The sequence below is a fragment of the Adiantum capillus-veneris genome, chromosome 19 (genome assembly GCF_014529385.1).
Source record: "Adiantum capillus-veneris isolate H3 chromosome 19, ASM1452938v2, whole genome shotgun sequence".
Lineage (NCBI taxonomy): Eukaryota > Viridiplantae > Streptophyta > Polypodiopsida > Polypodiales > Pteridaceae > Adiantum > Adiantum capillus-veneris.
In genome coordinates, this window is record NC_140949.1 from 113,342,742 (window position 1) to 113,361,187 (window position 18,446).

At 40.6% G+C, this 18,446-nt stretch overlaps 1 protein-coding gene across 1 annotated transcript; it reads left to right on the forward strand.

Annotated features, from left to right (window-relative positions):
- Window positions 1–14,590: 14,590 nt before the first annotated feature.
- Window positions 14,591–17,184, forward strand: LOC147434684 (phytoene synthase 2, chloroplastic-like). The gene is made up of 6 exons (XM_086491134.1): window positions 14,591–15,149; window positions 15,255–15,305; window positions 15,650–15,822; window positions 15,896–16,131; window positions 16,218–16,410; window positions 16,502–17,184. The coding sequence occupies exons 1-6, from the start codon at window positions 14,681–14,683 to the stop codon at window positions 16,685–16,687; spliced, it is 1,308 nt and encodes a 435-aa protein (XP_086347260.1). The 5' UTR covers window positions 14,591–14,680; the 3' UTR covers window positions 16,688–17,184.
- The last annotated feature ends 1,262 nt before the right edge of the window (window positions 17,185–18,446 follow it).

The following is an 18,446-nucleotide window of genomic DNA, read 5'->3' on the forward strand; positions in this document are numbered from 1 at the left end:
TAGACACCTATGTATAATAAAGAGAGAAGGTAATTTTTCAAACCTATGCCTTGGGTATGAAGTTTCTTTGTGAAGGTAGCTCACCAAAAAGCATAAATTTTATTTCTAATATGAAGGGCAGTAGCTTCTTATTCCAAAATTGAAAACAAAAAAAACGACAATCATTTAACCCTCCCAAAGATGTGGCTTTACTAGGGCTTTAGTTAGTAGCCACCATTACCTTCTTAGGATGATCCTTTCCATCCAAGTCCACTGGTTGATAGTAGCTAGAGTTGAAGACCTTCTTGACAATGTATTGCCCTTGCCCTTCGGTCTCAAACTTGGTATCAAACCCCAATTATCAAGTCATTTTTCATACCTTAATACTAGATCTCCTTCTTTGATTCCCTTGTAACATGGCATTGAATTTCTCTATTGCTTGCACAACTCTTCTTGAATAGCACTCATAGGTGGCGTCCCCTCTTCACTCTAGCTCTACCAAGGTGAGAGATCTACCCATGCTTCTTGCTTATCTTGCATTCTTTTTCCTATGAGTTGCATTGTTGGAATGTTGAGCTCAATCAATTTGCAATGCTTCTTTGCCATACAATAGGTGAGATGGTGTAACTTTAGTCACCTCTTTGTAAGCTGTTTGGTATGTCCATAGTCTCCATTCATGGAGGACATTGATTGTAGAATATGCCTAACATGGCACTGGCAAGGAAGCTTGAGTTACCTAATTTTATCAGGGCCATCGAAGGAAGAAATTGTGATTGGAAAAGCTTTGATATGCATGCAGAATGTGGAGTTTTGTATTGCATTGGTTGTTGTATATGCCCAATATGGTGACTGTTTAAAGGTTGGCCACTTAATGGTGGCCAGATAAAGGATTAATGAAAGAGTTAAATGTGAAAATAAGGGTAAGAAATAATGGGAAATGGCATAGATAGTGTGCAGGGCATGGCACAAGAAATCCAAGGATTGCAATGAGCTCTAGAGAGGCCAGTGCAGAGATAAAAAAGGGATAGCAAGCTAAGGTGAAACTTTTTGAGCCCCATAGCCAAGAATTTCTATGTAGTAAAGTAGCCCATATGCCACATCACCATGAGGCTTTTCCCATGCTTTCCACTAGCATCAATGCTAGTGGGAAAGGGAGGAAGATATAGCATTCAAAAATGTGGAGAACGACCAGAATGGGAGGTTTTTGGGGAGGTTGCTCTCTTGCATAGTCTCAATCTCTCTCCCGCTCTTTTACTCCCTCTCTTGACATCCTTTGCAAAATGAAAGGGGGGGGGGGGGGGCGGTTAGCATGCTTCTTAGGGGAGGGTCGAAAGGAGGATAACAAGGAAATAAGGAGGTTAAGGAAGAGAAGTAGGGCAAAAGAAAGGGGAAGAAGGGAGTGCAAGGATCTTCAAGAATGTGTTTAAAAACAAATTTCTTCCCACAAATGAAGCGGAAAAAAATTGTTTTGCATAGCACAAGTGCTCTATGAGTCAACATAAGACACTATTGGAGTTTACCTCACACTATCGTGATGTGATTCTCAAGCTAGAGAGTTTAGATACCTTTTAGCAAGTGCACAGGTTTATCCGTGGGTTGACACTAGAGCTTAACACTAGTTCTGTAATTGGACACTTAAGTGTCCTGTTTTCCTTCCAAGTTTTGGTAATTAATTTGTCAAGCTAGAAAGAAGTTTTTTATACCTTGCTTCTACCATAGGTTGGTTATGAGGGAAAGAAAACACTTGATTTTTCTCCATGTCAAAATACAATCCGTAGGGATAGAATTCTAGTAAGTTCTAAGTCATAAATTCTAGTAAAATTTCAAGCTGTTTTGCCAAGAAAATCATAAAATTCTTATATCTTTTTATAGAGATGGTCTTTTTTATGTTTATAAAAGCCAAGTGCTAGCACTTAGTGTTACAAAACAATGGAATGCAGTTTAAAGACAAGTTTCCAAGTCACACGCAAGTTATAGACAAAATTTTACACTTGAGCACGTGTTGAATAAGAGCATAATTTTGGTCTTCCACAGGTCCTCTCATGGAATTGGGGCTATTCTAGTGCAATTTGACAACTACAAATGAATTTATATGTTGAAACCAAGAAACTACATATTTTTTGGGCTCCCTAACTCGATTAAATCTCATTGCTTGAACTCTATCTTGAATTTTTTATCGTGCAAAAACTCTTGAAAATATTGAGTTCTCCATAATTACATTAAAACCAAGGTTTTCGGCACCCCAATTGTGTTTGTATTATGTACTTTGATACATTTAGGTGATCTACCTGGAAAGTTTGATATTATTTGACGTTTTGAATGCTTATGTCTCAAGAATGAAAATATCAAAGTTCTCTCTTATGCAGTTTGAATGTTTAAAATAATCCAATAATTGTTGCATACCAGAGCCCTTCTACTTGCCACCTTGAGTCCTCAATGGAAAGGGTAAGCAATGTATCACTTTTTAAAACTCACAAATACATAAAAAACATATTTGTTTTCTATACAACGATATGCTTGAAATGGCTATATCAAACACATAGAACTTTCCATTATTTTATATACTCCAAAGTAAAAAAATTTGCACATGAAACTTTCAATTACCTATAGCAAAAGTGTGGAAAAGACACCTAGAATTTTCTACAAGGTCGCTTCATTTTTTCTTAAGCTTATAAAGTCGGTTTCTTCAAACCATCAATCGCAGTCTTACGAGGGTCAACTTGATGAGAATAGTTCTTGGTCATGGTAGATTCTAAAATGCAAGGTTATATTTTTAAAAGACCTTCTAGCTAGCATATTATTATTAAGCATATCAAGAGGGTTTTCTTAAATAAACCATCTAATGCAAGTAGCATTTAATTTAAATTTGGGAAAAAAAGGACACTTAAGTGTCCTGTTTTGGTACCAAACTAGTGTTAAGAAGCATGTCAAACCCCATGACCCCAAGACTCTTAAGGAGGCTGTAGTGCAAGTGAATATACACAACTATCCCGATGAAAAAGCATTGCATAGCACTCACCTGTCTGACACCGCATGTGCAAATGCATGAATACAGCATGGGCATAATAAGTACAAATTTGTAGTGCTTGCATATGATGCATCCAACACGCCAAAGGGGACATCAGTCTTGTGAAGAGTTTGAGAAGGCTAATAAGGAAAGTTATGTTTTATATGTTTAGAGAATGTACACGACAAAAGGAATTGTCTCAAGGGAAAATCTACTGCCCAAGGTAAGGAGAAAGAGGTGCAAACGGTGTAGCTGCTACCTCTTGAGTCCTCCTCTCATTTTTCCAATGTGGAAGTAGCACACATTGAAGCATTGCACAAGCTCTGTAGCATGGCCTCAATGTGGTAGTTGACCTCTGGTCCACATGAGTTGGTCCGTATGCATGGATTTATCTAAGGTTACAAGGTGTGAATCTTGGTAGAAGATGATGCTTTTCACAATTTCATTAAGTAAAAGTTAGTGAAACGGATCAATTTTCTCCAAAGTCTAAGTTTCCACCATTACAAAATAGGGATGATTAATGGCCATGACCCTGAGATGTGGGATACTCAGGTGAAGGATGTACCACTAGAGATTCAAGGGTATCACACGCTCTTGAATTTTCAAGTCATTAATATGGATTGGATAGATGTGGTCCTTAGTAGGGAGTGGTTATATAGTTTAGGATCATCATTGAAACGTAGCTATGATCACAATACTTTAATGTTCAAATCCAATGGTTAGCGTTGCGGGAGAAGGATGGTCCTTCCTTGCCACATATTTGTATAGCCAAGCTTATGAACCTCTCTTCTCAAGATGAAATAGAAGTAGTTTTTTTGCGTTACTCATTGTGTCATTTTGTAATGTTTTGAATGGAAATTCCTCAATGTCGCATGCTTTTCTCTCTTCTCTTCCAACTATGGCTACTTCTCTCTCACTAAAACAAGAAAATGTTGCTAATAAGTTAAACGATTTAGTAATGGAATGTTGGGGTATAAAGCCCAATGTGGTCGCCCCGGTAAGTGGGCGGGCCGCCAAGTATGTACACATATTCTTTTGTAAAAACCTAATAAGAACTCACTATGCTCTACACATTACAGTAGAGAGAGTTCACCATATCGTCATGCTCTTCTTCTCGCACTCTCTCTCGCGTCGCACTTCCGCTCTTACTCCTTCAACTGGTATCAGAGCTCAGATCGAGGCTCGGAGCAGCACTGCAGGAGGCTAGAGTCACCAACTCAGATTGGAGTGAAATTCGACAGGCGAAGACACGGCCCCAAATCTCGTGGGTGAGCTCGAAGGGCTCGGTGTTGTCAGAATTTCATTCTGAGGTCATCTCGGCCACCGTTCGGCTTCGACAAAGGTCTGCGCAGGCCATTTTCGACTACATGGTCTCGACGGGTGCAGATCCGACTCTGCAAATTTGGGGTTTTCGGCCTACGACTGCAGGTGCTGAGGATATCGACACTCTCAGAGTGTTGATTTGTGGCTGTCTACACATCGAAGGACGGCTCACAGTTCTTGGAGGCGTGTCACATACAACACGGACGCATCTACACACAGACTGTAGGCGACATCCACTAGTTCATCAGGTAGCTTGTATTTGCCGCTTGATATTCCAGATTTCATCCTGACATTGCAGGTACTTCCACATGGGATGTATTGTCAAAGATGATGTATGTCTGTTGAGGGTTTGCTGGCTGTGAGTCACGCAGCAAACAACCGCCTCAGCGATTACAGCATACAGTGGGAAATTTGTGGATGTATGACTTTGTGGGAAGTCTATGTACTGTCAGATTTACTGCAGCCTTTGTTGAGGGTCGAGTGAGGTTTTATTGAGCTGGGGGATTCTCGAATGTTGAGATCCTTTCGGTGATACAGGTCTTGGAGCGATCCCTCGAGCACCCTTAGATAGGCAACTAGGATGTATTGACTGTGAGTTAGAAAATTGGGATTGCATCTTTGCTTTACTGCCGTTGAGGCATTGTCGCAGTCTATGCTTATAGGACAGTGAGAGACAGTACAGGTGCGGGACAGGTTTACCCGCAGCTTACAGTGTCAGAGAGACAGTGTTTTTTGAGCTGTTTCTTGGTCTGTTTTTAGTACACCAGAACCATTTTACAAAGGAGACTCTGCCAAAAGTTCTGCAGAATCTGAAGCTTTCTTGGTTCATTTGACAGGATGATATTGGTTCAGAGGTCAGTTTACAGGGGAAACTCTGCCGAATTTTTCCCAGAAAAGTAAACTACTGTGAAGCGTATCTATGGTTGGATCACAGGACACTGCTCTTTACAATATCAAGAAGCTGGATGGAACCAATTTCCCATTGTGGAAGAAGCAGATTTGGCATGTGTTGGTACAAAAGAAGCAGATAAAACCTATAAAGCTCAAGGGGATAAAACCGGAAGATATGGACGAAGATGAATGGAGCGAAATGGATGAATTGGCACTTTCTACCATTATGCTGACTTTGGCAGAAAGTGTTTACTTCAATGTAGCAGACGAGATGTCGGCTTATCAAGCATGGTTAAAGCTGAGTGATCTTTATGAGAAGCAGAGTGCAGCTTCACAGGTATACTGGCTTAAGAAGCTTGTTGACTTGAAGATGAAAGAAGGGACACCTATGTCCAATCATCTGAATGAATTCAACACAATCTATAGTCAGTTGTCAGCTCAAGGTGTCAAGTTTGATGAACCTGTTAGAGCTATGTTCCTGTTGATCACATTGCCGGAAAGTTGGGACACTTTTCGCACAGCTTTGAGTAATTCTGCACCTCCAGATGGTTTGAACATAGCCGGTGTAGAAGGAAGTCTGCTTACTGAAGAAACCAATAGAAAGACAATGGACAAAGGCAAAGGAACAGCCTTAGTTGTCAGGGGAAGGACCAAAGAAAAGTACAAAGGTGGAAAGAGGAATCTGTCTCGTAGCAAGTCCCGCAGTGCTAAAGGCAAGAGTGACATAGAATGCTACCATTGTGGCAAGAAGGGTCACATGAAAAGACACTGCAGAGAATGGAAAGCAGAAAAAGGCAAAGAGAAAGCTGAAGACCATGGTGAGAAGAACAAGTCCTCAGTGAAGATTCAAGAAATAAATGTGACAAACACTGTTGCAGAGGATGACAGTCTAATGTCAGGAGACATCTACTTCTTGAAGAATACAATGGACTCAGCTCTTCTTACAGCATCTGATGGAAATGCACTGAGTGACTGGATTATAGACTCAGGGGCATCACTTCATGTGTCTCCAAACAAGGAGTGGTTTACCTCTTATGTGACCACTAAAGATCATGTTCGGCTAGGCAATGGGCAGACATGTGAGTTCTTAGGTGTTGGAGATGTTCAATTGAAGTTTCAGAATGGCTCCTCTTTCACGCTGAAGAATGTGAGACATGTTCCCGCAATTACAAAGAGCTTGATCAGCACAGGTTTACTTGATGATGCTGGCTACGTCACCACTTTTGGACAAAACATGTGGAAGATATCCAAGGGTTCTATGACAGTAGCACATGGAGTAAAGTCTGGAGGACTTTACATGATTTATGTATCAAATGTCTCTAAAAACTTAATCAATGTAACCGAGCAGCCAAACGTTTCTTTGTGGCATAGCCGGTTAGGACATATGTCCAAGAAGGGAATGGAAATCTTGTCTCGTTCTGCTTATTTGCCTGGCTTTTCATTTAATGATTTTGAATTCTGTGAACATTGTCTGTATGGTAAGCAAACACAGCAGCCACATAAGCATAGAAGCAGTAGAAGAGATACACAGTTGGCACTTGTTCATAGTGATTTGTGTGGACCTATGCTTAACCTATCTCTAGGGGGAGCTTCTTACTTTATGACATTTATAGATGATTACTCGAGGAAAGTATGGGTTTACTTTCTCAAGCACAAGGATGAAGCGTTTAGTGTTTTCAAAACGTTTGTGACACTTGTGGAGAATCAGAGTGGCAAGAAGCTTAAATGCTTACGCACTGACAATGGTGGAGAGTATGTTTCAAAGGCCTTTCAGGACTTTTGTGAGTCAAAAGGTATAAAACGTGAACTTACTGTTCCTTACAATCCTCCTCAAAATGGTGTTGCTGAGAGGATGAATAGGACCATACAAGAGAAGGTCAAAAGTATGTTGTCTAATGCACAGCTGCCAAATGGGTTTTGGGCTGAAGCTGTATCAACAGCTGTTCATCTTGTAAATAGATCTCCTAGCAAGGTTTTGCAGAAGGATTCAGTGCCAGAGATGGTATGGTCAGGCAAAATGCCCTCATACAAGCATCTCAGAGTCTTTGGCTGTGAGGCATATACTCGCGTTCCAAAGGAATTTAGGAACAAACTTGAGCCAAAGAGAAGAAAGTGCATCTTTCTAGGCTATGGTAATTCTGGTGAGATGGGGTACAGACTTTGGGATCCCAAATCCAGAAAGGTTGTCCGCAGCAATGATGTTCACTTTAATGAATCCAAATATCATTCTAAACGAGAGAGGGTTGAGGAGATTAGAAGAGTTGTCTTCCAAGAAGATGGACCTGCACGTGCAAGACAAAATGTCAGGGCTCACGAGGAGCAAGGACAGGATAGAGTGGAACCACAGGTTGTGGCTGAGCCTGAGCCACCTATTGTGCGTAGATCTGGACGTGTCACGCAACCTCCTGATAGGTTTGTTCCATCTATGAACTATGTCATGTTGACTAATTGCAATGAGCCTTCATGTTACAAGGAAGCAGTGCAAATGAAGGACTCCGGGAATTGGCAATTGGCCATGCAGTCAGAGATGACAGCTCTGCATAAAAACCAAACATGGAAGCTAGTTAAATTACCACGGGGCAAAAAGGCTCTACCCTGTAAATGGGTTTACAGGTATAAGATCACCGCTCATGATAGTCAGCCAAAGTACAAAGCAAGGCTTGTTGCCAAGGGCTTTAAGCAAGAACAAGGCATTGACTTTGATGAAGTCTTCTCTCCGGTGGTCAAGATGACTACATTGAGATGCTTTCTTGCATTGGTTGCCATATTAGATTTGGTGTTGCACCAAATGGATGTCAAGATAGCGTTCTTGCATGGTGATTTAGATCTGGAAATTTACATGCAGCAGCCAGAAGGGTTTGTTAAGAAAGGAAAGGAAGATTGGGTATGCCAGTTGTTAAAGAGTCTTTATGGCTTAAAACAATCACCGAGGGCATGGTACCATAAATTCCACAAGTTTATGCTTTCTCAAGGCTACAAACGTAGTGAGTTCGATCACTGTCTATATACAAAGAAGGCTAAGGATGGCATTTGGTTGATCCTTATTTTGTATGTGGATGACATGTTGATTGCTGGCAAGCACTTGGAAGAAATTTCAGCTTTGAAGTCAAAGATGGCAAAATCGTTTGACATGAAAGACATGGGTGAGGCAAGTCATATACTTGGTATGCGCATTGAGAGAGACAGATCAAAGAAGTTGATTTGGTTATCTCAAACAGAGTATATTGACAAGGTTTTGCAACGTTTCAATATGGAGAAGGGAAAGGCATTGAGTGTTCCATTGCCACCATATGTGAAACTTAGCAAACAAGATTGTCCTGTGTCTGAGGAAGAACAGGCTGAAATGGATAAGATTCCATATGCGTCTGTAGTGGGTAGTTTGATGTATGCATTGATTGCTACTCGCCCAGACATTGCATTTGCAGTGGGAGTAGTAAGTCGATACATGTCAAACCCAGGCAAGAAACATTGGGAGGCAGTGAAAGGAATATTGAGATACCTGAAAGCTACAAAGAGTATGCGTATATGCTATGGGAGTCAGGAGCTAAGTGTAAAGGGTTTTACAGACTCAGATTATGCAGGTGACTTAGACAATCGAAGGTCTACGTCAGGGTATGTCTTTACATTGGCTGGTGGAGCAGTATCATGGCGTTCTAGATTACAAGATTGTGTTACTCAGTCTACTACAGAGGCTGAATATGCTGCAGCATCAGAGGCATGCAAAGAATCAATTTGGCTTAATCGACTAGTAACAGATTTGGGAATCAAAGAAGAGATGCCTGTGTTATATTGTGATAGTCAAAGTGCTATACAATTGGCTCGTAATCCAGTTTATCACTCAAAGACAAAGCATGTGGATGTGAAGTATCATTTCATCAGGGAAATGCTCGAGGATAAGCAACTTCAGCTTGTCAAAGTTCACACCCAGAAAATCCTGCTGATCTACTTACAAAAGGACTTCCCTCAGAGAGCTTTGCGCATTTTCGCAAGCAGTTAGGTGTAGGGTAGTACATCACTTCTCTACATCTCTTGTATATTAGCTTGTATAGTAGCTTCTCTCACACTTAAAGTACCACATTGGACTTTAAGTGGGAGGTTGTTGGGGTATAAAGCCCAATGTGGTCGCCCAGGTAAGTGGGCGGGCCGCCAGGTATGTACACATATTCTTTTGTAAAAACCTAATAAGAACTTACTACGCTCTACACATTACAGTAGAGAGAGTTCACCATATCGTCGTGGTCTTCTTCTCACACTCTCTCTCGCGTCGCACTTCCGCTCTTACTCCTTCATGGAATACAAAGATACATTCCCAAATGATTTTTCACTATTGTTACTACCGACACATATTGTGCAACATGGCATAGACATGGTTGCAGGCAGTAAGCCCATAAGTAAACCACCCTACAGAATGAATCATTCTAAGGCTATTAAGGTGGAAGATCAACTTGCTGGCTATCTTAGTAGAGGATTTATACAACCTAGTTCTTCACCATGGGCCTCTCCCATCTTGTTGATGAAGAAAAAAGGCAATAGTATGCGCATGTGCATCAATTATCATGGTTTAAATGTGATTATTGTTAAGAACAAAGAGTGGATGAGTTATTTGATAAGCTCATCCATGCTTGAATCTTTACAAAGATATACTTGCAATTAGGGTATCATCAAGTATGTCGGCTTGCTAATATACCCAAAACGGCATTCCAAACAAAGCTTGAACGTTATGAATTTTTGGTGATGCCCTTTGGGTTGACCAATGCGCTCGCAACTTTCATGACTCTTATTGACAGTGTCTTGAAACCATATATGGGCACGTTTGTTATCGTTTTCCTTGATGACATTCTAGTGTACACTTCCTCTAAGGAAGAGAACTTACATCATCTAAAGTAAGTGTTTGAATTGTTACAGAAAAATAAGCTATATATAACAAGGAATCAAAGTGTAATTTTCTCAAGAAGAAAATTCACTATTTAGGGCATGTGATTTCAGTTGTAGTGCTAGATATGGATAAATCCAAAGTGGATGCCATTAGGAGGTGACCTTCTCCCAAAAATCTCAAAGAGCTATAGATTTTCTTGGGATTTGCATGTTTTTACCGAAGGTTCGTTAAAAACTATGCTCACATTCTTGTTTCGATGATGGACCAATTGAAAGCCAAGGGGAAAACCTTTCAATGGTGAGATGTACTGCACCTCAATTTTTATCAATGAATTTTTATTCCACTCAAGGTTCTTATTCTAAGTTTTGGAGCATTTTTAACTATAATAATAATTAGGGTTGTTCAAAACAATCGATTCTGACATCAGATATTCTATGTGCAAGTTATGTTAATTCTATGTATTGTTTGTTAGCAGAGAGCTTAACCGCAAGGTAACTAACCATTGAGTTAAACCTCCTTTCTGTCTATATCATCAAAAGAATATGGGGTTTAGCTTGAGTTTCTGTCTACCTAAGCTAAACCATGTGAATAATAAGCATATGAAGAAACATCTAGGATTAGCTAAGCTTGCATGTATGTGAGTGTATTGTGGGCATATGCACTAGTAATTAGGGAGTAGAATTCATTGTTTTTATGTGATTTTGTTTACCTCAAATAACCTTGATGTTGTTATTAGCCCTCCTTAAATGCCCTCTTTTTGATCACTTGGGTGTGGAGTATGAAACATGAATTCCCTCCTACATAAGGTTGGTGCTAGGAAGTGTTCCTAGATAAATGGATGCATATAACTCGCACTAGAGTCATATTCTTCTATAATTTATGAATGGTTTCTAAGTATATCTCCTTGTCGTAAATAAAAACCATTGTGAGAGATGGCCCCACCAAGGAAGAGAACATGAAGCTCCAATGCCTTGCCTAAACCTCTAGTGAATCCTCAACCTGTGGCGTCAGAGAATGAGGTTGTTGGAGGCCTTTTTTAACCACAAGTTGTTGCACACGCTCCTAATTTGGTAAGTCAATTGTCAATTTCCACATTGTTCATTCGTAAGTTGACCTTATTACGAGAAGCCTAGGATATCCTAAACTAACTAAGAATGTGATTATCATCACAAGAGACAAGCATATGTTTCCATAATTATGTTGAAAGAATTGTTTTGCAAAAGGATTGTTTGATCTAGGGTAAAATTGTTTGATCACTATGGTTTAGCTATCCCTTGGTATGGCATACTTTTGCCAAACGGAGCTTGTGATTAGCAAAGAAATATCGCAGCTGTGGTTAGAAACACTTGCAGCTTGCGGGTGAGTATCCATGGAAATTAGAAATAGGATTTTTTTAAATTACTGGCTTCACAATTAGTGAATAAGAAAACCTTTGCAAAGTCTCTGTTGGTTAGACAGAGAAAAGAGTAGCAACAAACTCATAAAATTGGATAATTCTTTTTGTTAAAATATGGATTGTCTTCATTAGACCTTGTTTAACAAAGAATTGTTCGGGTGATGTTTGAAGGGTTGTACGGAAGAACTCGTGCCCAAAATTAACGAAGGAACCCTGATTGTACATGTAGAACAATGTTGTAGTAATTAAAAAACACGAGAAATAGGTAACCACTATGTGAAAAGTGGGAGATTAGTATCCAAATGGAACTATGTCTACAAATGGGTGGACTCAATTAGTCGGGTACTTTTCACAAGTCTATTTGCTGGTTAATGATAAATCGCATATCACATTTAGGACTGTATGGATGGCGATCGTGCCTCTTAAACATGAGAAAAAAGGCACCGTCTATAGATCCTAGGTATGTAAATGAGATTTTATTTTCACGATATAGGAAGTAGATTCCATTATAACCTTTGATTTATCAACCAGGCTTGTGGTGTATGACCCTTATATCCACGACTGCAAAGGATAGAGGATTTCCTCTCTTCTATTGCTTGTATCCTTGCTTGGTATCGCCAATGGAACTTGAGAATAAAGGAAGACCAACTATCAAGTCACCACAATCACTAGGTTGAGGACCTTACAGGAGAAGCTCAACAACAAAGTTTCGATGCTCTCAAGGACGCATTAGCTATAACTCCTATTTTAGCTATTGTGTGTCCTTTGAAATTGTTTGTATTAGAAACATATGCTGGTAATCGTGCTATCAGAGTAGTCCTGCTGCTCTGCAGGAGGGAAGTCCAATTGCATTTGAAAGCAAGAAGCTTGATTCTACACATCAGAATTATTCTACTTATGAAAGAGAACTCTACGCAATAGTGTCAACTTTGAAAACGTGGTGACATTATCTGTATGGATCTCAATTTGACATTGTGTTTATGAAAGTATAAAATGGTTTACGCAACAAATAGATTTGAAGGGTTGAAAGGCCAGGTGGATTGAGATTCTTTAGGATCGTGATGCAAAGCTCCAATATGGTAAAGGAAGATACAATTTGGTAGCTAATGCTCTTAGTCGTATTCCTCAAATCAACTCTCTTCTTTCACAGAGCTTCTAAGTGAGTTTTGGAATCTCTCAAGGGAAAATATGGCATGACGTCACATACTCCAAAGTGTGGAGTCATGTGAAAATGAGGGTTCCTTCTCACTCCAATGTTAGTAGTGTGTCTTGAACCTCCACACCAAGTTCTCCTCTTTCAAGTGATGAATTGTAGAGATGGAAGATTTTTACATAGATTATGGGTACCTACTCCACAAGGGGATAGTTTTTGTACTGAGACAGACGCAGACATATGGAGCAAAATTCTTTATGAATGTCATGACACTCCTAGTGCAAAGCACCCAAGCATAAAGAAAACTTACGCACTCGTACGAAGGCAATTTTAATGGCTAGGTTTACATGGGTATGTCCAAGACTATGCTTGCATTGCGAAAAATGTCAAGTAAATAAAGCAGAGCGCCTGAAAGCAAGAGGTCTCTTGCATCCATTGGAGATTCCTAATGGTAAATGGGAAAGTAACTTTATGGATTTCATTATGGGTTTACCAAGCATTATACGAAGTCATGACTCGGTATGGGTGGTCAGAGATTGGTTGACTAAACTTTGCAAGTTTATTCCAACTAAAGCCACAATTAAAACTCTAGAGTTAGCCAAGTTAATTATTGACAATCTGTACAGGTTGTATGGGTTGCCAAGCATATTGTGATTGATCATGATCCCAAGTTTACCAGTCATATCTAAAGGGTTGTGTTTAAACAATGGGGTACACAACTCAACATAAATAATGTAGATCATCCTAAATACAGATGGTCAGGCTGAATGTATTAATCAAGTGCTTGAGGATATGCTATGAGCATATGCTAGCAAAAAGCAATTAGATTGGGAAGATTGGTTTTAGTCCTTTTATACTTATGTATAGTTTTCAACCTAGGTCACCAGTTATGGTGGGGTTGGCAACTGAGAAACTTCAGCAGGTCAAGGATTTCCTCCAAGACCACATGGAAATGTTGAGACTGCCTCATCAAAATGTGCGACAAACTCAATATTGGTATAAAAAGTATGCTAATGAGAAACGTTCGCAAGTTACCTTTACAAAAGGGAAGGAAAGAGGTATTTTAATGTGTACCAGAGCATTCAGAAAGTTTGAAGACTGTACCTTACAATTCCAATAGTGGAGTTTCTGGTCCTTGCTCTTGTGCCTCTGACCACTCAATCTTTGGACCGTGTCTTTACCTAGAATTATGTGTTGAAGAAAGACTTATGGAAAACAATCCATCTATTCTTCTTTTCCTATAGCTTTGATGCATCCATAACAAAAATCATATCCTCGGTAAATAAAGCCCAATTTACTTGCCCCTTAAAAATTCCATGCAGAAAGTCCCTGGCAAATGCTTTGCTTACCTCCATCCCATAGTTTCTGGGAGGTTCTTTGTAAACAGATGTGAACAAAGTGTAGAACTTTGGCCAAAACTATGGCCTAACAATCCTCCATTTGACTTTGCTACCCCTTCTTGGCACCTCTACAAGGCACTTTAGCCAGTCATTATCGTTGAAATCTACCTTGCCCAATGTTCATGTGTCTACACCGAAATAAAAAAATCCATACATTTCATGTGACCCTCTACTGTCACTTGGAGAACATCCGACAATTCAATTCAATCCAATGGTCGAGGAATTGCACCAAAATTCCCCACCCCCTTTGGCCTTATGTATGCTATCGGCGATGTCCAAAGGATCCATATCGGGCGCCTTTGTTGGTGAACACGAAGGCCAAAATGCGTGTGTGGTGAGTGTGCCTCCCTCATAGGCGGGTGAATTTTCAAGGTTTGCCACTTGAGGGAATGGGGTGTTCAAGAGTGGATAGTGACAAATTAGCACATGGAGGAAAGGAAGCAGCTGATTGGGGCCTCACAAAAGGGAGAGAGCGAGAGCATGGAGCTTATCGCCTCGTCTTCAACTGTGCTTCCAGACCCTTCACAGGTCTTCTTTCAAAGGTCAGAGATCGCCGGGTCTCTTGCCTCCCCCCCCCCCCCCCCCAACACACCCGCACACTCATCCCTCAACACGCACACCGGCTCACACACATTGACCCACAGTGTAAGCTGCCATGGCTTCCTCTGCCGTGGCTGTGGGCGCTTTCGAGCTAAGAGACATTGATGAAGCATGTCAACGAAGACAACCCATTGCATGTGCAGCTCCTGCTATGCAGCCATGGAACCATAAGCTGAAGAGGGAGACGTTTTTACAGAGAAGCTCTCAACCCACCCTCCGTGAGTCTCAAAGGAGAGGTTCTTTGAAATGCTGTGCTGCCATTCTCGAGGGGGACTTGAGAACTTCCCATCATTACCGCTCGTCGGAGCAGAGAGTCTACGATGTTGTTCTTAAGCAGGCGGCCCTCATGGCAAAGAAAGCTGCACAAACACCAGCAGAAACCCCTGTTCTTGTCCCAGGAGGAGAAGGGGATCTAGGTGGTCTCACTCTGGATTTCACCCTGCAAGTCTCACCGGAGCTTCTAAGAGAAGCATACACAAGATGTGGTGAAGTGTGTGCGGAATATGCCAAAACCTTTTACCTAGGTATGGCTCTTTGTTGGGTCGCTGGGTAGCTATTTGGTTGAGGGTTTTGCAACAGTGGGCTACATTGCATTGAACCTCGTGCCTAATTCTGTGTCTGCTCAACAGGTACAAAGCTGATGACTCCTGAGAGACAGCGAGCCATTTGGGCCATCTATGGTGTGTCTTGAATTGCCAACGTTTAGGACATTTTCTGTGTGCTTTACGTGTGATTATTGATTTTGCCAAATGTGGAGAATGCTGTCTCATTATGGTTTTCATTTTGTCAATGGAGCCGAAAGGAGCATCTTATACTTATGGAGGCATCTATGCATAAAGAGCATCTTAGACTTATGTATGGAGGCATGTATATATTGAACTTTTTACATCGCAGTGTGCATGTCAATGGTTTGCTGCATGATGCCATGCCAGTCTCAAAAGAGGCACATTTTTAAACATGCATATCAAAAGTGCATTAAACTCCTTTTGCAATCTATTGCTTATGTTGATTACCTCATTCGCAGTATGGTGCAGGCGGACTGATGAATTAGTGGATGGGCCCAATGCGCCCCACATTACACCAGCGGCACTTGATCGCTGGGAACAGAGGTTAGAGGATATTTTTGTTGGAAAACCATATGACATGCTCGATGCGGCTCTTGTTGACACAGTCTCGACGTTTCCAGTTGATATTCAGGTTGGTGTAATTTCTTCTGTGATCCTTGAAGCCATCGCTTGTTGTCTAATTTAACATGTGGTCTGCTCTGCAGCCTTTTCGTGACATGATTGAAGGTATGCGCATGGATCTCGTAAAGTCTCGGTATGAGAATTTTGATGAGCTTTATCTCTACTGTTACTATGTTGCGGGAACTGTGGGCTTGATGAGTGTACCAGTAATGGGCATTTCACCGCAGTCCAAAGCGACCACAGAGAGTGTCTACAATGCTTCCCTTGCCTTAGGTATTGCTAATCAGCTGACAAATATTTTGCGCGACGTCGGCGAAGAGTATGTATCTGAAGCTAATACTCTGCCAAGTGTAGTTTCAATGGAAGCTATAATGCAAATGACATAGTTTGGGTGTTTGTGATCAGTGCACGGAGGGGTAGGATCTATCTACCTAGGGATGAGCTTGCACGATTTGGGCTCAGTGAGGATGACATCTTTGCAGGGATAGTGACAGAGAAGTGGAAGGCGTTTATGAAGGACCAAATCAAGAGAGCTCGCATGTTCTTTGATGAAGCAGAAAAGGGGGTTGTCGAGCTCGATAATGATAGCAGATGGCCGGTACATACCGACTCTTTTGATACTGTTATCTATATCAGTGGTTAATCAGATTTGTCTTTTGTGTTTTCTCATTGAATGAGATGGTGTGCAGGTTTGGGCATCTCTTATACTGTACCGACAAATTTTGGACTCCATTGAGGCCAATGACTATGATAATTTTACAAAGCGAGCCTATGTTGGGAAGTGGAAGAAGCTTCTTTCTCTTCCAGTGGCTTATGGGCGAGCTCTTGTACGCCCTCCTCATGTACCAGCTTTGACAAGCAAAGGTGTTGCATAGGTTCAGCCAATTGCTACTGAGCTTGAGGTTTCATCAGCATGGGTCATATACCCAAGGGAGTAATTTGCACTTCATCGACAAATCGCAAGATGTATGAGGATGATATAGCGACAATGCTCATACTGGCAGTCACACCAAGGGATAAATTTCCTGCTCCTCACCATGTGTAATATTGTCTGTTGAGTGTATGTCTGTAACATTCATACCTTTGTTGCAAGAGTTGGGGTCTGTGTCGGGAAAGCTGGGTTGCCATCAAAGCAATGACCTATGTGGTCTTATTTATGCGCATGCTTTTGACATTGAGCTTGTGCATAGTGTTCTATGGTGTTACCTTTGTGAGTGTGACTTTGATCCAAGGAGAAAGTGCCACTTCTCTGTCTCCTTACTAGCTCCATAATTATGAGATTTTTCATAATTGAGTTAAGTATGTGAGTTTATAGTCAAATTTATTCTTTGGCTGGCTTGTATTACATGCTTAAGCTGGCATTTTTGCAAGATTTTCATGTCTTCAATGGAATCGTAATGTGTGTCAATGCTTAAGATGGATAATTCATGACAGATGATATACGGGTGAGGAAAAAGGTTATTACTCCTGGAATGGAAATAGCAGAAACATACCTCAGGACATATACATGATTGCTCCCTTAGAACAATCTCTTACAAAAGTATCGCTTCTTGGGGTAGTGTTACATTTTTTTCCTTCAAAGACAGTTCTACTGTCAAGAGAGTTAGGATTAACTAACGACAGCAGAATTAATGTTGAGCTGCTAGCTGATAATGATAAAGTAGGTCTTAGCATCAGAATGAGTCTGTTTAAGTAATTTTTAGAAAACCTCTAAAATTCATACAATTATCTTAATGTTACACACCTAATTAACACTTAACATGACTAATATATGCTGTCACTTATTTGTAGGCTTGGCTGCTGATGAACACTTAACGTCAAATAGTCTATTCCTTATCACATCTCTTCATTCATATGCGACTCACACGAATGTCGATGATGATTGTGGTCATTGTGTGTATTGTCAATTGTAGACCAAGTTGTCACCATCACCCTAACTGTAACATTTGACATAACTAATATGTGCTGTCATCTTCATGTTACAAATCTATGTAACGCTTAACATGACTAATATTTGCCAGTGTGATAGTTCCCCATATGGTTTTCCTGTGATCATGTAAGAAATCTTCAGAATTGGCCTTCCTAAGTTTGTGACTTTATAGCTCCTTGATGTACCTTGTGGCCCCTCTAGGCTTGTCCCAAGCTTGAGGGGTTATGTGCATTCTTTATGGTGAATTCAACACATCTACTCACAATTATGAGTATGGAGGAAAAAAAGAAGTCTAATATGTCCTCTCAAAATGAAACTAATAATCTCACGGAAGCTACTTATTTTTTTGGACTAAGGGCACCATCTTAAACTTGTAAGGGCAATTGCTAGTGCCGGAGCACGTGAGCCGTACAATGAACAATGAAAATCTCACTTTTAAATTTTCATTGTTCATTGTACGGCTCATGTGCTCCGGCACTAGAAAATCTCACTTTCAAATTTTCTAAGCCCGGAAAACTCCTTTTTAAAAAAAATTACAAGAAGATATTTTCATTGTGTTGTGGCCTTTTTTTAAAAATTACAAGAAGATGTTTTCTATCTTCTTTTTTTGGGAATATCTTCAACACCATTGGAAATCTTGCTCTATGCATGCTTAGATAAGGCTGCAGTGAAGGTATCTTCTATGTGGCTTAGCCTAAGTGCAT